Source organism: Sorex araneus, chromosome 10 (assembly GCF_027595985.1).
Source record: "Sorex araneus isolate mSorAra2 chromosome 10, mSorAra2.pri, whole genome shotgun sequence".
NCBI lineage: Eukaryota > Metazoa > Chordata > Mammalia > Eulipotyphla > Soricidae > Sorex > Sorex araneus.
The window spans coordinates 22219646-22244758 of NC_073311.1; the positions used below are offsets into that span (position 1 = coordinate 22219646).

The following is a 25113-nucleotide window of genomic DNA, read 5'->3' on the forward strand; positions in this document are numbered from 1 at the left end:
ATAAACAATTTTAAATATTTTGTGAAGTCTTCTGAAATTCTCTAAACAGAAAGAAACTTTGTTCCTCATAAACAATTTTTGTCTGTGTCTCCCATTAGATGTTTTTGAGAATGAAGACAACAAATGTTATTTTAAACTAACTATAATTATTTTTAATTATTAGTGCTATAAATAAAAATTTTAAGACACACTTGGGCTAGAGTAATAGCACAGTGGGTAGGGCGTTTACCTTGCGTGTGGCTGACCTGGGTTCGATTCCTCTGGCCCTCTCGGAGAGCCTGGCAAGCTACCGAGAGTATCTCGCCCACATGGCAGAGCCTGGCAAACTCCATGTAGCATATTCGATATGTCAAAAACAGTAACAAGTCTCACAATGGAGACTTTATTGGTGCCCGCTCGAGCAAATCGATGAGCAATGGGGTAACAGTGATACAGTGAAGACAAACTTGATATTTAATTATCAATCATAATAAACACTTCTAAAACCAGTTTCCCACCAGTTTTTATATTTAACAACTTTTTTGGCTGAGGTAAATATACAAAATTTCATGACATTCTAGGTTATGATGAGTTATATTTTCCTATGCCTGATCTATCATTTTATTTCCCCCCTCTTTTTTACTTTTCTTCGTCTCAGCCACTAAAATTAATTTTTTCAGTGTAGGTCCTACTTTAGGACATATTAGGAAAAAAAATATTCAAAGCTTATTAGAAAGAAATGGCTTTCAAATTTTGTTCTTCTTACCTCTTTCATTTTCTTTTGTTAATCCTCTGTAAGCAGACGTTATACCTACAAGACTATTTGGCCTGTTTAGTTGACTGGAAGCATAGAGTGAACTGCTCATGGTAGAATGTGAAGAGGATGGAGTGGTTGAACTTGAAGTTGATACTGGTCTGTAACGCTGGTAAGTCTGTGAGATATTAAAATTAGACTCCATTTGAAAATTAAAAACAGTAAAACCAGGAAGCCCAGCAGTCACAGCCACATCCCATAGCCTCCAGCATGCACACAGTCCAGTTCCACAGCTTTATAACCAATCTCGGATGAGATGCCAAGACAATGAAAGTCATAGGTACAGCAGCCTTCAGGCTGAAACTCGGGCATCCTAGGGAGTGTGGTGGGCTGAGAATCATCCCAGTTCTACTCTGCAGCCAAACCTCCAAAACTATTAATTCTATCAACGTACCTCATCATATGTTCTGGAATACTTTTGTTTATATTCATCTTCTCGAGAAGTTTCTGACTCCTTCTTTTCTTCTTGCTTCTCTTTATCCTGTTTTTCTTTTTCCTCTTTTTCTTTTTCTTCATTTTCTTGTTCTCTAGTTCTGATAGAACGACTTCTTCCAATTGTTTTCTCAGCTTCTTGAAGCTCAGTCAGTGTCACCCCCTGTGTATCGAAATGGTAAATATATGATGCATCAGTCATATTCATTCTATGAAGAATAATCATGAATAAACACGACAGGTGCCCGAAATGACATAAAATATATGTAAGATGAGGGTAGGGAGAGACAAGACAGCAGGTAAAGATGCCTGCCTTGCATATGGCCAACTGGTTTGATGCCCATAACCCCAGCTGACTCTTAGCCCCATCAGGATCCCCGAGAACAGAGCCAGGAGAAAGTCTCGAGGGTATAGCACAGGTTTCAACCAAAAAATAAAAATAATTAAAAGAACGGAAATAAACATGCTAATATAAATGTTTCCAATAAATTCAAAGAAAAAAGTCATTATGTAAATTATCTTTATATGAAATTTGTATTTGCTTTTATATGTATTTTGTATATATGTACGTGTATGCATATACATTTCAGTAAAATATTTCAAGAACAGAGTAGTTCAGATTTCAAGAAATAAAGTTACACAATTAAAACAGCATGGTACTGGAACAAAGGCAGAGCCACAGACCAATGGACAGGGTGGAATATCCCTACACACAACCCCAAATGTATGATCATCTAATCTTTGATAAGGGAGCAAGAGGTGTGAAATGGAGCAAGGAAAATCTCTTTAACAAATGGTGCTGGCACAACTGGACAACCACATGCAGAAGAATGGGCTTAGACCTCGACCTGACACCATGCACAAAAGTCAGATCAAAATGGATTAAAGACCTCAACATCAGACCACAATCCATAAAGTACACTGAAGACAAGGTCAGCAAAACCCTCCACGATATTGAAGATAAAAGTATCTTAAAAGATGACATGCAACTGACCAACCAAGTGGAAACAGAAATAAACAAATGGGACTACATTAAACTAAAAAGCTTCTGCACCGCAAAAGATACAGTGACCAGAATACAAAGACAATCTACAGAATGGGAAAGGATACCTACCCAATACCCATCAGATAAGGGGCTGATATCAAGGGTATATAAAGCACTGGTTTAACTCTACAAGAAGAAAACATCCAACCCCATCAGAAAATGGGGTGAAGAAATGAACAGAAACTTTCCCAAGGAAGAGATACAAATGGCCAAAAGGCACATGAAAAAGTGCTCTATATCACTAATCATCAGAGAGATGCAGATCAAAACAACCACGAGATACCACCTCATATCACAGAGACTAGCACACATCCAAAAGAACAAAAGCAACATCTGCTGGAAAGGATGTGGGAAGAAAGGGACCCTTCTACACTGCTGGTGGAAATGCCGACTGGTTCAGCCCTTTTGGAAAACAATATGGGTGATTCTCAAAAAATTAGAAATTGAGCTCCCATTTGACCCAGCAATACCACTGCTGGGAATATATCCCAGAGAAGCAAAAAAGTATAGTCAAAATGACATCTGCACTTATATGTTCATTGCAGCACTGTTTACAATAGCCAGAATCTGGAAAAAACCCGAGTGCCCTAGAACAGATGACTGGTTGAAGAAGCTTTGGTACATCTATACAATGGAATACTATGCAGCTGTTAGAAAAAAAATGAGGTCATGAACTTTGCATGTAAGTGGATCAGCATGGAAAGTATGCTAAGTGAAATGAGTCAAGAAGAGAGAGACAGACATAGAAAGATTGCACTCATCTGTGGAATATAGAATAACAGAGTAGGAGACTAACACCCAAGAACAGTAGAAATAAGTACCAGGAGGTTGACTTCATGGCTTGGAAGCTGGCCTCACATTCTGGGGAGAGGGCAACTCAGATAGAGAAGGGAACACCAAGTAAAATGTGGTTGGAGGCCACGTGGGGGAAGGGTGATGCGTGTTGGATGTAGACTAGAGACTGAACACAATGGCCACTCAACACCTTTATTGCAAACCACAACACCTAATTAGAGAGAGAGAACAAAAGGGAATACCCTGCCACAGTGGCAGGGTGGGGTGGGGTGAGATGGGATTGGGGGGTGGGAGGGATGCTGGGTTTATTTGTGGTGGAGAATGGGCACTGGTGAAGGGATGGGTTCTCGAACTTTGTATGAGAGAAACATGAGCACAAAAGTGTATAAATCTGTAACTGTACCCTCATGGTGATTCACTAATTAAAAAATAAATTAAAAAAAAAAAGAAAGAAAGTTACAAAGAAAAATGTCAAAGTCTTGAGGCCAGTGCAATAGCATAGAGGGTAAGGCATTTGCTTTGCACTCGGCCAATTTGGGTTCGATTCCCAGCATCCCATATTGTCCCCCAAGCACCACCAGGAATAATTCCTGAGTACATCTATACAGGATGTTCAGGAGTAAGCCATGAACATCCCTGGGTGTGATCCAAAAAGAAAAAAAAAAAGTCAAGGTCTTAAATAGTTTTGCTTAAAATATGAGTAGTAGTAAGAATCAAACAGCTGAATCTGGAATCTGAAGTTTCTCAACATAAAAAACAAAATAGGGACATATAAGGTAAAAATAGAATGGGAAGGAGGTGCTAAGAAGATAACTAGCATGAGTGACATTGTTCTCATTTTCTGCTATAGTTATCTGATATAGCTAATAACAGACCCAAATATCCCTAACTGCAAATATTCATAAAATTCTTGAGTTTTTAGACAACCTATATAATTAAATAATTCTTAACAAATACCATTAGGAATAAAAATCATTCTTAACAACTACCATATTAAGAATAAAAATATATTATAATTTTAGTGGCAGTGCTATAGATTATAATATATAAGAATTCTTAATATAAAATATATTAAGATTTCATTATCACATAATTGCATTAGAAATAAAAATTGAGATGAAATACTATATTAACAGTTAACTACATATAGTAATTTTTATATTTTAATATCTACTCACTATATGCTAACATCAATTATTTTCACAGAAAAATGGAAGAGCAATTATAAAGTTTTATATATTATACACATTAAGCATTACCTGTGTTGATCTTCTAGACTGTCTTGCTTGTCTAGATCTTGCTTTTCTTTGGGATTCAGACTCTTCATCTCTAACAGGAGTGAGGTATGATCTACCGTAATAAGTACCAATTGTTATTTTAGTTGAAAACAATACTTGTGCATAAGTACAAATAAATTTTAATGACCTAGGCAAATTCAGCATTTTAATGGGTTATATGAATAAGCATCTTTAGAGTACAGTTCTACTCACTCTGAAATACAATTTAACAGTTGCACTTCGGATAACTAATCACATTATTGTGCATTTCAAGGTATTCCTAACTACAGGTATTCTTTTTGTTTTTTTTAATCACATAGTACCACTCCTTTTGCAATACCATTCTAGAAGATATGTTACATTCTTTTTATATGCCCCTGTTAATTAGTATTCCTGTTTGTCACTGATTTGGGTTTTCACTTTGATATAGTCTTGAGGTTTCTCTTTATTTTAAACTTGAGTTTTATATCACTACCAGGAACTGTAAAACATGGCTAATGTCTAAACTGTCTGTATCTCTTAATTAAACAACAGTTAGGAATCGGTAACCATTGTCATTTAGGCTATAGAGTGAGTGATGAACATTCATTACCTGCATATTGTTCTGCACATGCAGAATGTTCATTGTCTGGACTTGTTAATAATGAAATACATACACACCTATGTACGTATATATGTTGGTTTCGAGTGATACCTGCTAATGCTCAGCCGTCACTTTTGGCTCTGCATCCAAGAGTTACTCCTGGCAGTGCTTGGGGACTGAACCCAGATCAGCTATGTGCAAAGTAAGCGCCCTGCCCCACTGCACTATCTCTCTAGCCCCTGTTAATGATGATTTTTGTAGATACCATACTTCTGCTTATACTTGAAGTTCCCTAAATATCCAAACACTTTTTTTATATACTTAAATGCTATAAAGCAGTGTCTTACACTGGGTTAATTGACTTTCTGATAGAATGAGAACTTGGCATTTATTTTCATTAAGTTTCACTTCATAAATCTTGAGCCTATGTTTCATCCTTTCATAAGATAGGAGCCATTTCAAAAGAATGTAATCTATATGAAGAAATAATTAAATGGTCAATTAAGTAAAATTAAGATTTGAAACACAGCAGAAAAACTTAATTTCAATAATCAATATTACTTAAAAAGTTTAAGATAAAACAGTTTTTCTGATTATATATCATCTAATTCTTATTTCTCTGAAAACACACTTACATCAAATACCTCTACTTTGTAAGTGTATAAAACTTGTTATAACTATTCCATTCTCAAAATGTTACTTTTTAGTATTCATCTAATTTATAGTTCATTCTGCTCTTTTAATCTCCTTGACACTGTATTTGTAACATATAGTTAAAATACAGAACACTAATATTGCATAAATTTCAGAATTTCTTCTTAGTTCTGTGCATTATCACCTGTTTTATTAATGTGGACTTTTAAGTTCTAAGTTTAAAAAATACAACTCAGCTTCAAACTCCTTACAATGATTTAGCTTCTAAAATACTCTTTTTAGAGAGCCCCCATTCAGTTCAGATACTTTCAGAAAAACTTATCTTTCTTGCTCTTCACAATTCTGTAGTTCTTTTAAAAATGTCTACAACTAGAATACAAGACTCAATATTCCTAGCACCCAATCCTTTATTTAATGCCAAAATGACAAGATAATGTCTAATCCAAGATCTTATTGCCTCATTTTCATCAATTAATTCTTACTTTAAGGTGAAAATACGTTGAAGAGCAGCAAAGCTCCTCAACCACTTGTCTATCAACTGGTGTCAATGTGCAGGTGTAGAAAGATTAAAAATCAGTAGTCTACCACTGTGGCTACAATTGCGATGTGTGTGTGTGTGTGTGTGTGTGTGTGTGTGTGTGTGTGTGTGTGTGTATGTATGTCTGCAGGACAGGTGCCAGTCTGCAGGTGTAAAAAGGTTGACCACTGTTCTAGAGATTGAGTCTTACTGTTTATACTTGAATTACACATGAACTTCAAGCAGGGAAAAATCAAGAAATTTTCAGAGTCTTTATAATGGAATTAACCACCCCAGCAACTTTAAGTAAAGATAAAGATTCTATCAGGACAATATTTTGACTTTTGAAAAAATACCACCAAACTTTTTCTCTATTCATTTGAATTAACCTATGGGGCACTATATGATCACAATGTAATTAATTTTCTTCTCTTTATCCAATATCTTTTCATTGTCTATAAAGGTAGTAATAGATTTAGTCTCACCAATAAAGCATAAATCAACTGAAGCATTTTATTGGTGACTATAAGTTATGATAATTAAGTTTATTTCCACTAAAATGTTGGTACTGACTTGCCATAATCTAAAAATTTTCATTTTACAGGCTAGGTTCCTTATTGTTTGTTTTCTCCTAATCATCTTCTCTTAAATGTGGAGGGCGAAGGAAAAAATTCACTAAATGAAATATTTTGATTACTAGGATTTCCTTAGTTTGCTTTTCCTTAGTTGAGATTCTGCTGCATCAGATATGTTGGTTCCAACAGAAAGACCCCAAGAGATGAGTGCAACTGGTAGGACACCTGCTGTTTGTCTCTCCCATTCTGTCCGTCTGCTCTCTTCCACTGTTGTATAACTTTCATTCTACCTATACAGTAAATCTCAGGGTTGTTTTGTTTTGTTTTTGTTTCTTGGGCCATATCTGGAGGTACTCAGGGCCTATTTCTGGCTCAGGGAACCACAAGGGGATAGAGCCCAGATTGTCCATGTAAGTACCCTACAGCGGGACTATTGCTCTGGACTATAAACTCGGGTTTTAAGGATTTTACTTAACTGTAACAGACACTTTATACTTTTTTTTTAATCAACTGGTGATTTTTCTGGGACAAACAAGGAAAAAAGAATATTAAACTTGCTATTAAAGTTCAAGAACTATTTATTTTGGACTATGATGATGCTGTAGACAATTATATAAAACTGGAAAATGCTTTACGTTCTACCTTTTCCAGGAAAATCATAGCCTACTAAGGAGTCTGAAGGTAGTAAGGGAAGAAAATTGTTCAACTTCTTTAAGTCTATCCTCATTTAAGCTAGTGATTCTCCCTTCCAGCACCTACCTTTTATGGTACACTTATTAAATGTGAAAATTCTCTATAAAATATAGGTCAATGTAATTTATTGTGGTTTGTATTCCACCAGCCAAGAAGACAAAAGAATAAACCTCAATGTGGTAACAAATCTAGTTATAGAGAAAAAAAAAATTTACAGCAATCCAGATAGCTGGCATGTAGCATTCTTAGTATTTATGGATTGCTCTGGGGGAAAAAAAAGCATGAGCACGAACTACTGAATTCTGATGACTACTACTATACATACATGGTCAATTCTTCAAAATTAATTGAAAACGGCAAACTGTACTGGTAGTCTGTTATTTTACCTATGACAAAAATATGGCAAATTTGTCCATGTATGTACCCTACTGCTATTTTACCTATGACAAATATATGGCAAATAGCACTAATTAAAGTCATACTCTTCTACAGAGCCAAGATTCCTTTTCAGCAGTTTCATATTGCCTATACATAATAATAAACCTAGCAATCTAATATATTCAGGTTAAAATGAAAAATGACTAGCTAAGAAAACTGAAAAAACGTTCATTTAAATTTTCCATAAAATACTTTCCCTCATTTATACTTTTAATTTCAAAGAGCTGATTTGTATCAAGACAGTCGAGGGCCAGAGAAACAGAACAGTGGGCAGGGCAATTGCCCTGCATATGGAAAACCTTAATCCCTGCAGTCCCTGAGAGCCTCACCAAGGGTAATTCCTGAGCATAGAGCTAGGAGAAAACTCTGAGCAATGCCGCGGAGTGTAACCCAAAACAAAAACAAGGCAGAATATGTCGCTTAATCTCCGTCATTCACTACCACTGCAATATTATATTGATACTGTTTCTCTTGGTTATAACTACACAGGCAAATAATTTTGTTCCAGTCTTAGATTGAGTATTTCTTTCTGACTCTTCAAAGGTAGTCATGTTAGAATTCATAATTTCCCCTAACTAATGAAATTATTTTCTATACATATTTAAATAAAATAGATATTTTCAGACTAAAATCTATATGCCTATTTATGGCATTTATATTATTTAAATTACATATTTAATAAACTTGATACCAATCCTGCTGCTTTTCCGTAAGTTTTGTTCATTCCAGAGGGATGATAAATGGGCAAATGGGAGCCAAGTCAAAAGAACAGTGGCAGAGAGCAGAGCAGACACACTAAAGCAACAGATCCATGTGAATTTATGCTTATTAACAAGATACTGATCCACAATTTGAGAGTATGGAAAATTAGAACTATTTAAACTATAAAAGAATTTGCTATCATGCTTCAAGTATTTAAAGCTACTTTCTTCCCCTATTTGTCACAAAATTAATCCACTGGAAAAAACACAAGCAGGGACTCCTCATCTAATCTTGACCAGTAATATTGGGAAAATTAAATAACAACAGAATTTGAAAATGACCCAAAATAACCCAAAAGTTCACAAAGTGAGGTATAAAAAAAAGGGTATGTAAAACTTATTTTTTTTGTTACACATGATATAGTCTTAAATCATCATATATACACAATGTGGAAATATTTTCATCATACACATTTCAAACTTTTACTAAAATTTAAATGACAAACAAAAATGACCAACAATATATTCAAAATTACAAACACTCATTTGACATGAAACAAAACACAAACATTAATATTACTGAAAACATTATTGAAACAAAGTAAGACAAACAAAATTTCTATAATACAGACCAGGAAAATGTCAACAGACACTTTTTGTTTCTTATACTATTAGAATCTGCTCTGTCCTAACAATATCTCCAAATATTTAATTCTAATCTTTATAATGAACTAAAGTATTAATTCTAAAACTAAACCTCAGCTCTCCAAAACCATAAAAAATGTGAATCAATAATTTTTTCTAAAACAATTGCTCATCTATAGAAATATTCATTAAGCTTTGTCACTGGAAAAAAATGTTAAAAATATGGACTGACAGAGATAGAAAGGATTCTTGAAGTTAAAAGTTACATAAATCATATTAACTCAGTTTACAGAAGAAATTCTAACCCACAAAATGTTCTGAGAATTAAGTCGGAGGAATAAAGTTTAAAAAAAAAAAAAGAAAAGAAAAAGGACTACTTCCAAGGCCCTTTTTCTAGTAAATTTCTTTCCTTCCCTTTTCTTTTCTGCCCACCCTCCCATAAAAGAAAGCCTGCAAATTAATTTTCACAGGATGAGAATTATGAATACCTGTAATAATTCAATTTTCATTGGTGGTATGGTCTTATTAAGAATACCATAAAAACCTAAAGTGACTTACATTTATAAATAATAATAATAAAATGACATACTGGCAAACACCATAATATTAATCTAATCGTAAGCAGTGTTGTCACCAAAATATCACTAAACTTCACCACAAAAAGAAAACTGACGAGCCAAAGAGATGGTGTAGTGAGTGAGGGAGGTGCTTGCCTCGCACACACCTGACCCGGGTTCATTCCCTGGCACCATATATGGTCCCTCTGGACGGCCAGGAGTGATTCCTGAGCACTGCTGGGTATGGCCTAACACCCAATCCTTTCCCACAAATCATCAAAATACACTGACAAGAACTAAACTAATGATGTCATGATAGGAAATAAAAATGCTTAACATTTAAAAATAGCTAACTTTCATATATTTATGACAAATATTACTATAAAGCTGCTTCTATAATGTTAAGCCACGTACTTTGGCAAGCATCAGAGACCGGTGAGACTATCTGTATATGAATACTATGCCCCAGATATAGTTGCTATTTTATCAAGAAAACTACATGCTATATGGCTAATTAAAGTTTTCAAAAATGAAATTAAGCAAAAAAAGGGATACATTTAGTTTTTAAAATATTTTTTCAGTGAAAACTGAAAACTAAAGCTAGGGCCTAAACATGATACAGCAGAAAGAACACAAAAATTTTCCTGCCACCGTGGGCTTCCTCTGATCTCTCATACTAATAAACAGACAAAGGAGAAAACTCTCTCTCAGGGTCTCAGCTTCCTTCTGTAAACCAAGTGTATCACAAAGACAGCAAGATCCTTTCCACGTCTATGATTCCATACATACGGCTGCAGCAGAAAATAAGAAATGTGCACATTAAATGACCGTTTACAATATTTAGTTAAATGCCTTTCATAGACCAGATCTAAAGCTAAATGAATGTAATTTTAAGATTCTTAAAATGTGGCTGATGTACATGCCAAGAGAATCTTAAAATGAAATTTCTCAAAAACAGTAACAAAATGGCTTAACTTTTTAATAACGGGAATAAGTGAATTTTACTATGTTTTCCACCCTCCTAACCCTGAGTATGCTTTTATGTACTACATTTTTACATCACAAAGCTGTCTGAGTGAACATTTGTAAAACTAACAAGTCTAAGGCCAGTGGCGATTATTCAAAGCATGAGAACACCTGAGTGGAATGTGGAGGCTGGAGTTCCATCTGTAGCACCACTCAGGGCACAGAACACAGCTCTGGTATGCCGTGAGCTCTTGCTAGTACTGCCGGGTCCAAGAACAGAACTGTCCAGCCTGTTCAGAAAAGCTCAGTATTGCCGGGCCTGGCGCTCTGGCCACCTGAACTTGGGCAGACTCTGCACCCTAAGTGTGATGGCTGTGCAAGAAGACAACCACCTTAAACAAAAATGTCAGTTTTGTCAAGGGTGCATTTTCACCAAACCCAAATTCTAATAATTGCTAACTGAATTTAGATAGTTTTTACACTGATGGTGATTTTTTTTTTTTTAAATTAACCCCATGGAGAGATGGTCACCAACTTCTTAAGATGAAAAACTGAAACAAAGCAAACAACTTTCATCACTGGGCAAGATACATCAGCAGTCCTAGTAGGACCTTTACACACCTGCGTCTCTCCCTGACCTCTGATGTAGAGGACACAGTGCCAGCAGTAGTTGTAGTCAGGGTTGTGGTAGAGGCTGCAGCATTTACAACAGTTGGAGCAACAGGAATGGTCACTGCCGTAGGAACACTGTCCTTTTCTTTTTCAGTACTATCCTCAGCCCACAAACGATTTGAGGTACTATAGCATCATAAGCAGCAACACAAAAAAGAGAAAAGGGAAACAGCTAAACAATGAAAGCACTTTCTAGCAGCTGAAAACATGTAATAGGGATGGATTTTTTAAAAACATGAGGCAAGACATCTTTGAACTATGAATCAAAAAGCTCAGCAAGAGCTGTCAGAGAAATTTACATTTTAAGCAGTCTAATAATTGAGGAACTTAATTTTTTCCCCAGACATGCAAAATTGTCTCTTTTGGAATCAATTTTTGATTGTAAATAATTTTAACAAGGCAAATGAAAAAAAATCCAGAGCCCCACAATCTTCTAAACAAAAATGCATGCACATACATAAGCACACAGTAGACCTGAACACAAAATGCATCTGCGACTTACCTGCTTTGTGTGCCTGCTGAGGAAGAACCCGTTGTAATCTTGGTAGTGGCGCATGTGCTGGAAAGCAGGCTTTTCTGAAGCCCAGCTGCAGAGGTAACTGTTGGTGTTGATGTGGTGCTTGGAACACTAGAACTAATCAAATCATCTTGTCTTCTACCAAACGAGTAACTAAAGGAAAGAGTCATATCTATATAGGATGTGTTTGTATGTGTATTCCATAGTTAGTGTCTATACATTACACAGATTCACAAGAGTTAGGGGAGAAATCCTAAAAAACTGTGTTCCTAAATACACCCCCTGCTCCAGCACCAACAGTTGTGGCTACAATTTGCCAGAGTCCAGATAATTTGCTAACTTGGTAGTGCATCATTTTACTGCCTTCTCCGTTTCTTCAATAAGATTCTAAAGTTGATCCGATCTAATACTTTACATTTTACAATTATTCCATATATCACATATTTTGGAATGACTAATATTTTCAAGTAAGTTTTCAGCAATAAGGAGTTATCTAAGCCTGTATACTCGACCATATTTAAGTCTTATTTTTGGCTGCCTAACGTGATAGATAGCTCCCTGTTCCCATCTCCAACAGGCTATTATCAACATAAGAATTCAAGGCATTTCCAAAGTCATGAAGTCTTAAAATCTTTCTAGGTCACAAAATAATGACCAGACCAATCAAGAAACTGACCTTTTAAATTGCCCGAGTCAATAATAAAGGGGTACCATTTCATATGCTACAAAAGATACCTTGTATCAAATTTAGATATAACAAGAAAGTTATTTAACAAGAAGGCATAATAAGAAACACATTTTCACTGTCTTTAAAAATCTTTTTGTCTTTAAACAAAATTTAAACAAAATACATAAAACTATTTAATAGATGTATTTTTCTTTTATAACATTAAAGGGCTCCAAACTGCCTATGTATTCATAAAACTACACTTAAGTTATTAAGAGTTATTACCTTCTATGGTAAGTTGAGCCTTCATTAATTGAGCTATTCTTTTTGAGATCATCATCCCATTTCCTTCTTGTATAAGAACTACTTGTTCGTAAACTTGAAGAGTCTCTGTGAAAAGAATATCCTTCAGATTCTGGCAGATAATTTTAAAACAGCCATGCTGTATGTTAAACATTACTGGAGATATAAAGTAGTAAAATTCCTTGTGAAATACTTTAAAAGTCACTGTCACTGTCACTGTCATCCCGTTGCTCATCGAGTTGTTCGAGCAGGCACCAGTAACATCTCTCATTGAGAGACTTATTGTTACTGTTTTTGGCATATCCAATACGCACGTGTAGCTTGCCAGGCTCTCCGAGAGGGGCAGAGAAATCGAACTCGGGTCGGCCGCGTGAAAGGTAAACGCCCAACTGCTGTGCTATTGATCCAGCCCACTTTAAAAGTATTAATTAAAAAGTAAAATCCTAATTCCAAGATTCTATTCATAATATATAATCCTAATTACTAGAGAAAAATTAAGATGTTTATAGAAGTTTTACTTACAATTGTGAAATACTAGATAACTTGAAAGTTCATAACATGGGGAGGAAAAGTGATTACTTTAATCTTATAAAATATTATGTACTGATGAGAAATGCTTACTGAAAATATATATAAAAATGAAACTACATGAAACATCAGGTGAAAAGAGTATACATGTAACTGATTATAACATGACTACAGATATATAAAATATTCTCAAGCCCTATGTACTAAGAACTATAAGAAACAAACTAAAATGTAAACAGTAATTAATGGCCTTTTCTGCTTTATGTTCCAAATATTTTAGAGTATGCATTAGGTTGAAAACACGTTACTTAGCACCAGTGTCCCTTCTATTTCAGCCATGCCTTTCCTCTGCTGTCTTTTCATACTATCATAGGAATATATGAAGTTTGTACCTCCTCAGCATCATGTACTTTGTATCCTAGCTGGGATGCCAGGTCAATATACCATATATAATTGTAACAGTGCTAACATATTAACTTTCAATTGAGGTAAAAAAGATTTTAGAGTAAAACCATAGCAAATAAAAGTAAACCCACCTGTTTTCTTTTTCTTCAATATCAGATGTGCTGGCTAGTCGTCTTGGTATTGTAGGCGCAACATATGCAAGCCTAGTTCCTTTACTATCTTTCTCCTATATAATGGGAAAAAGAAAAGGGTGAAAATATATCTGATGATTACAGACATTGCAGAAATACGAAGGAGCACTTTTAACAATACCATCATCACAGTTTATTTTGAAGTCCTTCTATAGTTCCCAGCTAAGCTATTAAACTGGTCTACCAGAGTCAAGTAGTATGAATGTTAAGTTCAGAGAAATAGTATTTTAACACAAGGAAAAAAAAGATCATCCATATCTAATGATTTTTTAATCTATTTTAAAACTAAAATAGATTTATTATCCATCATAAGATGAAAATATCCTTAACTCCAGAGAATAAATCTTAATGTGTGAAGTCCCAATCATTTATGTCAACAAGCTTTATGATACAAAATAATATTCACTGTTTTGTTCTAAAAAATTAATTGTCCATATCTGACTGAGCATGTAATTATGACAGTTATAGTCTCCCTATACTGGTACATTGTACTAGGAACTAACAATTTGATTTGTAAAAAATAACATATATAGTTTTTGTTTTGTTTTTTAAGTGTTTGGGCCACATTTGGTGGGCTCAGGTGCTCATATATTGTTCCAGGAATCAAACCTAGGTCAGCCACAGGCAAGGCAAGCAAGTGTCTTACCCACTGTACTATCTCTCTAGTCCCCCCAAAAAGAAATATATATGAAAAAAAAATTAATTTCATTTCTGCATATCTGATGGAAGGAAATACACAAATAAAGGAAAAACTTATGAAAACAAAAATTCACACCCTCCCCCCTATTCAAATACTGAAAATGTGTAAAAAAGAAATAATTTACCTATATACAAAGCACTGAGTAATTCTGTATACTCTATTTGCTGTAATTTAATAATACTTTCAAAATACAGTTATTAAAATTAGCAATAACGACAAAGTTGCTTAGGACGTATGAGAAGCAAAGACATTACATTAATACAAACTATGAGCACAATCACATTATAGAATAAATATGGTCCTGCTGGAAAAATTTTTGAAGAAAGGCTGCTCTTTAATATTTTATTGTAAATCTTTAAGTATAGCAAGGGAATCCTTTAATAAACTTTAGTCTCATAATTTTGTTTTGGGAAATATAATCTATAGAGATATTTGTATGTCAGGGGAATTAAGTTCACATATAAATTTTAACAATACAAAGTAGAACATTCACCACTTCTACTATTCCTGAGAAACCACATTGTTTTTATAGAAACCAGACAGTAAATTACATTACCTTCTCTTTATTATCCAAAGAGGAGGAAAGTCTGGGACTTGAAGCTGAACGCATAACACCTGCCATATCTTTATCCTTCTGTGCCTCTTTAGACGCTGTGATTTCTGCCAGGGCACCATAACTGCCCGTCTTTCTAAGTCCTAGCCTCCAAGATGCAGGAGACTCATCTTTTCTCTCTTCTTCTTTAGGAGAAATCTTTGTAGAAGAGGTTGGAAACTATTTTTGTTTTATAATAAAAAAAGAAAAGAAAAGAATTATCAAGACTGATAGTCCTTTAGGCAGGAAATGACAAGTATACACATAGTATGTCTAAAATTGTAGTTAATAATTTCAGGAAAGAACACTTTTACTAAGTAGGTTAATGTCTTAGTCAAAAAATGTAAAGATCTAAAACTGAAAAAGTAACTATTTTTTCACAAGTTAGATCTAAGAAAGACACTCCACACTTTATATCACACAGAAAATTCTTGATGCAAATACAGAGATACCAAGAGCCACACAGTAAGGCTTAAAACCATGCATCTTGGAACCAATATTTGTATTAAACTTGTTACACTGTAACCTAATATAAATCTTTGCACATAGAAATGCCTCACCATAGGTTTTTCACCCTTACTGGGCACAAGAACAATGCCAGTCTTGCGCAAGCCCTGCCTCCATGATGCAGGATCTACTGATTCCACCACAGGCATGAGAGGAGCAATGAAATCATACTAAAGCCAATTAAAATAAGACAGGTAAGGAGATAAAAGGTTGAAAGTATGAAAACAGAAAAGGGAGTTAGAGCAAAAAACATTACGTTTTAAAAGAATTTCATAATAAATACCCAGTGGTTGGGTAATAATTCAATCTTCAGAAGTCACTTGGAACAAGTTTTAGTTTGAGAATATGAAAGATTTCAATAAAGATACATCTGAAGAAGTAAAAGGCCCATAGGGAGTACATGAATGAATAAATTACTGCATTTGAACTTGTGTTTTTTATTTATAGACCATGGTTAAGAATTTTTAACAAATATCAATAAACTAGTAATCGATATATTCTTTAACTATGACATCTAATTCAGTAATATTTTAAATATCACAAACATAAATTTACTGTGTGATGTTTCCACCATTAAACATTTCACTAAAACTATTTTTTGTACATTTATTCCACCTTCAGGGTTTTCCAACAGTCATAAAAATGGAGTGTCTGGTGCTGGAGCAACAGCACAATGGGTAGGGCATTTGCCTTGCAATAGGCCAACCAAGGTTCAATTCCCAGCATCCCATATGGTCCCCTGAGCACTGCCAGGAGTAATTCCTGAGTGCAGAGCCAGGAGTAACCCCTGTGCATCACTGGGTGTGACCCAAAAGAAAAGAAACAAGAAAAAAAAAAAAGGAATGTCTATTATCTTTATCATATCAATTTCACTTTGAGTTTAATCACCATAGTTAAATCACAGTTAAGTACAAGTAATACAGCAACTAAGCATTTGCTACAAGCACAGGATATAGATAATATTATAAAAAGCTGACCTTTTATGTTTATTGCCAAAGTACAAATAATTATCTAATTAATGGTGCTTGTTAAAAGCACCTAATGGATGCACGGGAGTTATGTTTATCGAAAAAATCATTATAAAATATCTCTGGCACTTCCAGCAATTAATTCTTATCAGAAGATCTGGCAGAAACATATGATATTCTATACCTCTCAGTTCCAAAAATGTGCAGTGAATCATACTAGGGGTCAGAACAAAATTACAGGGGCATGGGGAGATAGTTTAAACTTTTGAGAGAAGCAGTGACATCTGTTGGGCACCGTAAAAACTACCATTATCAACCTATTTTACCTAATTATTTAATAAATGAAATAAATTTCTTTTGGTCAAGAGATACTGTAAATAGTAAAAACATTAAGGGTGCGGTTGACCAAGTTTCATGTAATAGGAGATCACAGGTTCACTCTGAGCCTCAAGTCGCAAGAACTCTGGTACAGGAGTTCAGAACTTTAGAACAGGAGCTGGTAAACTTTAATAAATGGTCAAACTAAATTTTAGTGTCTTCAGATAGAGTCTCTGTGGGTACTAACTATGCCACTGTGCACAAAAGCAGTTACAGATAATACCATAAGCCACTGAGCCAAACAAGTGTTCAAACTTTATTTAGGGATACTGAAACCTAAATTTCTGTCCCGATTATTTTGATTTCTCTCCCTATTTAAAAATGTGAAAAATCACTGGATTGCAGAAACTGTGCAAAAACAGTGTGCCAGCTTTGGCCCACAGACTACAGTCCACCAGTCAGTACCTCCTTTAGGACCTCCCTCCATAGAGCAGTAACAAAAATTACAAAAATTACTGCTCTATGATAAAAGTAGAGTAGTGGGTAAAATTTACTGAAGGTTACAACTGAGGTAACATCTTTGAGGTTGAGTGGGATGGAGGATGAGAACACTGGTGGAGGGAAGCTGACACTGGTGGTAGGATTCGTGTGGAAATACTATATGCCTAAAAACTCAATCATTAAGATTTGTTAATCACGATTCTTGAAAATTTAAAAAGAAGGTAACATCTTTACTAAACTATGGGCTTCACTGGGTTAAGATTTCTAACCATCCAGTCGAGTACTATTGTTACCACATTTAAGAAAATTGCAGTAATAGCAACTTGAAAGACATCTGTTATACTCCACTGTGCCACATGAATGCAGATTTAAATACCTGTTTATGTGTCTAAAAGCTGCTTCTAATTTTAAATAGTATTTAAGTAAACATCTCTGAAATACTCAACTGTACCTACTCCCTGAATCTCATCTCTGGGTAATTTTCTGGGGGGACAGGGGTCAGGGTCAAGATGGGGTGGGGTTTGTGCCATACCCGGCAGGCTCAGGAGACCATGTGATGATGGGAATAAAACTAGGGTTGGCCAAATACACGGCAAGTGCCTTCACTCCTGGGCTATTGCTGTCACTTCTTTTGATTTTTGTTACAGGACACTATCTTGACATTCTTACTCATCTGAACACTCCACTTTATTTTGTTTTTAGCCATGTTCTTCTCAGAGCTCTGCAACACGAGCACTTTCATCAGTCTGCTCCCTCTCCCATGCTCTCTTTTCATTGGCAGAAGTGTGCTTTCTATAGTATCAGGCTGAATAGTAAAGACATTCATCTCTCTATGATAAGAATAGTGGGTAACATTTATTGAAGGTTACAACAGAGGTAACATCTTTGAGGTTGAAAGGGATGGAGGATGGGATGCCAGTTCGGAATTTCTATCTACTTGGAGAATAGCCTTCAAGCATCTATGACTATCTAAAATTAAATTATAAAAATGTCACTACAGGGCATGAGCCACAGCACATGCTAAGTAAGGCCTTGGCCTTCAAACTAAGATTCTGTTGGCCAAGAACTGCTGAGAGCAGGGGCTGGACAGACAGTACCACAGGTAAGGCACTTGTCTTATATGTGGCCAACACTGGTTGGATCCCTGACATCGCATATGGTCGCCTGAGTCCTGTCAGGAATGATCTCTTTGAGAATAGAGCTGGGAGTAAGTCCTGAGCAAAGCTGGTTGTGACCCAAAAAGCCGGAAAATAAAATTGCTGGGACTGGACCATGGGTGGGATCTCAGGGCACCATTTGAGAGATCCTGTCCCCAACCCAGCCCCGCAGCCCCCCTCAATTATAAAAGAGTTCTCACATGGGGCCAGAGAGATAGTAAAAGGGCTAAGGTGCTTGCCATGTACATGCCGGCTTGTGTCTGATCTCCAGCACCCCATATGGTTCCCGAGCCCTCACCCAGGAGTGACCAGCTGAATGCAGCCCTGAGCGCAGCTGGGTGCGGCGCAAAAACAAACAGAAATCGGGCCATCCAGCAAATTGTCTCTGTTTTTCCTGTTTTACTTTGTACATGTGCCATATAAAATTCATCTTTACTGAAAATATTCTACATTATCTTGTAAATGTCACTCTTCTTCCCCATTTAATAAGTTACATACTTCCTGTCAGTTGAAATACTATGTACTCACCCTTTAAATTTTATTATTATTACTTTTATGATTTTTGGTGTTTGGGCCCAACTCAGTTGTGCTCATGGCTTACGCCTGAAATCCCTAATGGGGCTCTGGGGAACATATGTGGTATCAGGGATTAAGCAAAACTGCTTTGCATGCTGTACTATCTCTCTAACTCTTTTATATTATTCTTATATTTAGTAACGAACTTTGATTCAGCATTACATTTAATGCAGAAATAAAATCTCGATCTTTACCATACAGTAAGGAAAATATATACTTATTGGAATTCGTGTACATACAGCAGAGTAGAGAAGCTATTTCAGAGATTTCCAATAATACTTACTTTGACACTAGTTATATAACCCTATTGTCAACATTTTAAAGCGTAAAATTAAACTGACAATTTTACAGATAACATCTCCACAAATTACAAGCATAATCCCACTGCAAGCAAAATAAATGCTTCAATTATACTTAACAGTTTAATGGGAGGTGATTTAAAGCTACCTTCCTCAACCTTTTACAGCTGCAAAGAGACACCTGTCCTGCATTCCAGTCCATGGACTGGCACTTACAATCAAGGTGGCAGATCAGTAGTTGAAGCAGATTTAAAGTAAACCCATTTCTGCCACCACTTTGAGTTACTGTATTATGAAAATACGTAAAACTGTTTAAGAGCTTCCGTGTGTACACGGGCACATGTATGGCCTTATTTAGAGGGGAGAGGACATCCCAGTAGTGCTGGAAGTCACCAGGCTACAACTGGAGGTGCTTGGTAGATCATATGGTGTTGGGGTTGAACCTGGGGTTCTGTGAATGCCAAGCACACGCTCTAGGTCTTTAGAGCTCTCTCCCCAGACCCCACCTGTGTGTATTTGTGTGTGTGTGTGTGTGTGTGTGTGTGTGTGTGTACTGGTAGCTAAAGCTACAGAACTTAAGATAACTTTGTATAAATATTAAAAGCAAATGAGTGGGAAACTAAAACGTGATTGAATGCTTAACTGCAAAACGTTTTTAAGGTATATTTATAAATTATTGATCCACCTGAGAAATCTGTATGATTGTTTGATAAAGTTTCAGGAAAAATTTCACTTTTTTGAGGGGAGCGGGGTTTTGACCACATCCAGGTATGCTTAGGGCTGTGGCCTAAGCTCTGCATTCTGGCTCTGCACTCAGGAATTACTCCTCTTGGGATTCGGGAGATAGAACCTGGGTCAGCGGGAGTGGAAGGCAAGCACCTTACCTGCTGTACTATCGCTCAAGCTCCTCACATTTCAAGAAAAAATTTTGGACAAACTTAAAAAGACTAACGCCAAATGAAAACTGGGTAAATTATTATTGAAGATAGGCCTTAAAAGCCATACCACACTGACAAAGATGAGTGCTCGTCATTAAAAAATGATTATGTTGCAGAATAGGATTTTATTGATTTGATTAAAATTTAAAGTCATGGTATTAGAAACAGGAGTATAAAATGTAGTCTCTTTAAATTACAGAAAGTTGTAATTAGATCAATTCAATTACAAACAAGAAAATATTCTGCGTTTTATAGCAAAGAAGTTCACTGCCCACTAATCAAATAGAGTGGTTACATATTTGCTTTCAATTTAATCAGTTGGCATGAACTAGAAAGTAAACAGCCATTTCTGGGCTATATTTAAGAGAAAAATTAAGTAATTAGAAAAGGCTGATTTAACTGTGTGACTATGGTAGGATAGAAATTGCCTAGCTCAATCTGCAGGGAAGGTGAAGATGTAGGTCTGGGTAGAGCGCATGCTCACATTATAAACGCCCGGGGGTTCTATTCTTGGTATACCACACCAATTAAATAAATGAAGAAGTGAACACAGCTTGTTTCTTGGATAAGTATTCAAAGGATTAGAGCTTTGTGGGAACTTCTGCTATTCTATAATTTCAACAGATAATGAATTAAAAAAGCTCAAGTACAGTTCTCACTGAAGAAAAAAATGCCTAGAAATATATATATGCACATATATCACTGTCATTCAATTAATTTGCTTGAGTGGGCACCAGTAACATCTCCATTTGTGAGACTTGCTGTTACTGTTTTTGGCTTATCAAATACGCCACGGGTAGCTTGCCAGGCTCTGCCTTGGGCTAGATACTCTCGGTAGCTTGCCGGGCTCTCTGAGAGGGACGGAGGAATCGAACCCGGCCTCGAGCAAGGCAAACGCCCTACACGCTGGGCTATCGCTCCACAGACATACACATATATAAACAAAATTATGTAATTAAATACAATGGTAAGGAAGAGCAGAGTAACATCAGTTATGGAAGAATAGTTAAATTTCTTTGACAGGGCAGGAGAGATAGCACAGCAGGGAGGGCACTTGCCTTGTATGTGGCTAAGAAAGGCTCGATCCTGGGCATTCCATATGGCCCCCTTAATGTCATCACAAGTAATTCTTCCTTAGTACAGAGCCAGGAACTCCTGAATATTGCCGGGTTTGGCTCAAATCTCCACTTCTCCACCCACCCACACACAAAAAAAAATCTGTGATATAAACATGAATTCTAACTGAATTCATGAAGCACTCATTTCAAGAATATAGAAGATAACTCAGTTGAGTTTGATTACCTGATATCCAAACACTGTGCCAGTAAACCCATACATTTCTATCACTAATGATTTACATTGTTATGTTCACTGGGAACATTTTTAGAGGAGAATCATGCCAAAATTTTTAGTTTAAGATTTTAAAAGCTTCACATTTTAACCACAAGGAGTAAAATCCAAAGTTTAGAAAGACTACAAAAAGTCAAATACATTTTGGAGATTTAAACTTAGCTCTTAAACCCAAGCAATCCAAATATACCAGACAAGCAGCAAATTAAGAAGTCCAAAGGCAGAGACAAGGATAGCTAACAGATAGCTAACACAATATGTAACCCAAGTAGACTCTTGGCTTGAGAAACCATTAACTTGACTCATGGTAAAATAGAAATTGAGAAACCATTAAACCATTAGTTTGAGAAACCATTAGACTATCCATTAGTCTTGGATAATGCATCTGCACTTAGGAGAAATATACTGGGATTTAGGTGTATATTGTCATCAATGACTGTCTTGAAATCTTGGAGTGTTAAACTGAAAGGGAAAAAAAGGTATATAGGTACAGAAAGAAATGAATATGCTTGTTAAAGATAAATAAGAGTTAGTGGAAAGATTTTAAATGGGGAGTCGGAGATAAAGCCAAACTCAACACTTAATTTCTAATTCAGCAGGGAGTTAGATCAAGAAGCACATACTTAATTTGGAAAAATAAAAAGACAAATTCTAAGTAGTAGGAAAAAGAAAAATCACCACACTTATTTGAAAGCAGATGGTTAAAAAGGAGGAAGCAGAAGGGAAGAACAAATTATTAATAAGAAGAAAGAGCCAGAGAGGTTGCACGAAGGAATTAGTACACTTGCCTGGCATTCTCCTCCCACCTGTAGCACTGTCACTGCCATCCTGCTGTTCATCGATTTGCTCAAGAGGGCACTGGTAATGTCTCATTGTGAGACTTGTTGTTACTGTTTTTGGCATATCGAATATGCCATGGATAGCTTGTCAGGCTCTGCCATGCGGGTGGGATATTGCTGGGCTCTCTGAGATGGATGGAGGAATCGAACCCGGGTCGGCCGCGTGCAAGGCAAACACCCTACCTGCCATGCTATCACTCCAGTCACCTACCCAGTTCACTGCCTGAAGTCCCCAAGCACAGCTAGGGATCACTCCTGAGCACAGAGCCAAGACTCAAGAACAGTGTCTAAGCACTACGGGGAGCTTCCCCCACCCCCTGAAATAAAACTAGTTATTTTGGGAGCACTTAGATCACTTGCCAGGCCCTTACCAATGCTCACAAAGTTTCCTTTTGACTGTAGGGGAAAGAAAAACTCATTCAAGTTTGAATATATAACAAGGTGGAGGATCAAGGGTGTATGTTCAGTTCCTCTAACTTCAGAATACACTTCTACAGGTATCATACAGGTCCTTTCATGCCTGCTAATATGTACTGACTACGAAAATCTACATTCTAGTTCTTTCACTTGTGGTATGTATTTTCTGTGCTTACCTTACACATGTGAAAAATTATGAGTGTATTTTTAAAGAATATATATGAAATTTCTTAAAAGATTAAAAGAAAAACTACCATGATCACTAATTCTTCATCTATTTCTTTTAACAATCAACTGCAGTAATGACTGCAAAAAAGTATTTTTTTTAAAAAGATTATGTGATTTAGAGGAAATCTCAAAAATAGGAAACAACCTTATCCTAGAACATTAGACACTTTCAGGATAAATTAAAAAAATTCAGAACTATTTTAATATTTTATTCTGAATTACACATAAATAAAATACAGGTATTCTCAGCAAACATAAGTTTTGGCTTACCTTTTTAATAGGTGATGTAGGTGTTGCCTGGCCAGACGATACAGTAGGTGTTGTGACAGCTACAGGAGCTGCTTGTGTACTAGAAGTATTGGTATTAGTTACAGAAGCCATTGGTTTTGTCTTATCTATTAAAAAGAAGAAAAAGTACATTGAAGTCAAGATCCTGTATAAATTCAATTTGATGTCTGCAAGGAAAAAAAAAAATATATATATATATTCACGTAGGTTTTGCAATATCCACAGAAGTGCTCAGAGCTTATTACTCCTGGCTCTGTGCTCAGGGATCACTAGGCGAACATCAGTAAACAATATTTTATTTCTCTTTTATGTAAGGTTTTATTAATTCAAAGTCATTAATCTCATCGACTGTTAATCCTTTTAAGATGTATATTTTTCAGGGTTTTTATTGGGGGGGGCAAAGAGGGGTTGGGCCAGATCCAGTAGTGCTCAGGGCTTACCCCTGGTGGGTTCTGAGGATCATATATGGAACCTGGCTATGATAGAACCTGGGTTGGTAGCACGAAAGGTAAGCACCCTCGCTGCTGTAATATCACTTTAGCCCCAGAATGTTTCACAAACATGCTGAAGTAAGTACGGTAGTTTGAAGGCACAAAACAAAGCTCTCAAGAATAAAATGCACAAGCTGACTTGACTTTTGAGCCTTTTGGGGAAAGGGGGAAGCATTGAGCACTATTGCTGAGTCACTACCATCAGTCTGATCTTTATACTTTTAACACTGTTAATACAATCCTGTTGCTTAAAACTTAAGTGCATGAATACAAAGCAACTAAAATGAGTATTATGTGACTTTTCCAATGGCTAAACAACTTACACTGTTAATCTAAAACTAAAAGTTCTACTTTATTCTTGAAATCCAAAAGTGCTTTTACTCCTATCAAACAGCGGGATTAAATATAACAAAGCACAAACCTCCCACAGAAAAATTCTGAATGCAAATGGACACATGTCAACTGAAGCAGGTTAAACCCCTTTCATAATATACCAAGACAATTTCAAGTAGTAGTGATTAACACTGAAATACTTTTCTTTAACCACAACACCCAAAAGGAGAGAGAGAACAAAAGGGAATGCCCTGTCACAGAGGCGGGGTGGGGTGGGGGTGGGGGGATGGGATGGGGGGGTGGGAGGGATACCCGGTTCATCAGTGGTGGAGGGATGGGTTCTCGAACTTTTTATGACAGAAACACAAGCACGAAAATGTGTAAATCTGTAACTGTACCTTCACGATGATTCACTAATTAAAAAAACAAAACTTTTTTTTTAGAATTTGGTTTTCAGGTCATACCCCCCAGTGCTCAGGTACTATTCTTGGTCTGTGCTTGGAAAATCACTCCTGGTGGGTTTCAGGGACCATATGAGTTTCCAGGGATTAAACCCATCTTGACTGCTTCTAATACAAACACCCTACCTGATATACTCCAGCTCCAACTTAGAATTACTTTTTAATATTAAAAAACTCCACTTAATGGTAGAAAAAA

The 25113-nt window shown here is 36.1% G+C and overlaps 1 protein-coding gene across 3 annotated transcripts in view; it reads right to left on the bottom strand.

Annotated features, from left to right (window-relative positions):
* The window catches only part of PPP1R12A (protein phosphatase 1 regulatory subunit 12A), a 122836-nt gene that overhangs the window by 22136 nt on the left and 75587 nt on the right, over positions 1 to 25113 (bottom strand). The window contains exons 9-17 of one of the 3 annotated variants that reach the window (XM_055118110.1): positions 23615 to 23739; positions 15211 to 15426; positions 13895 to 13989; positions 12813 to 12917; positions 11846 to 11977; positions 11293 to 11469; positions 4325 to 4415; positions 1188 to 1388; positions 746 to 911 (exon numbers count right to left, since the gene is read on the bottom strand). In XM_055118110.1, the coding sequence (XP_054974085.1) occupies positions 746 to 911; positions 1188 to 1388; positions 4325 to 4415; positions 11293 to 11469; positions 11846 to 11977; positions 12813 to 12917; positions 13895 to 13989; positions 15211 to 15426; positions 23615 to 23739 (1308 nt within the window). Of the gene's footprint in view, positions 1 to 745; positions 912 to 1187; positions 1389 to 4324; positions 4416 to 11292; positions 11470 to 11845; positions 12014 to 12812; positions 12918 to 13894; positions 13990 to 15210; positions 15427 to 23614; positions 23740 to 25113 lie in introns of all 3 variants that reach the window. The other 2 variants (XM_055118109.1, XM_055118111.1) reach the window with 2 other exon arrangements.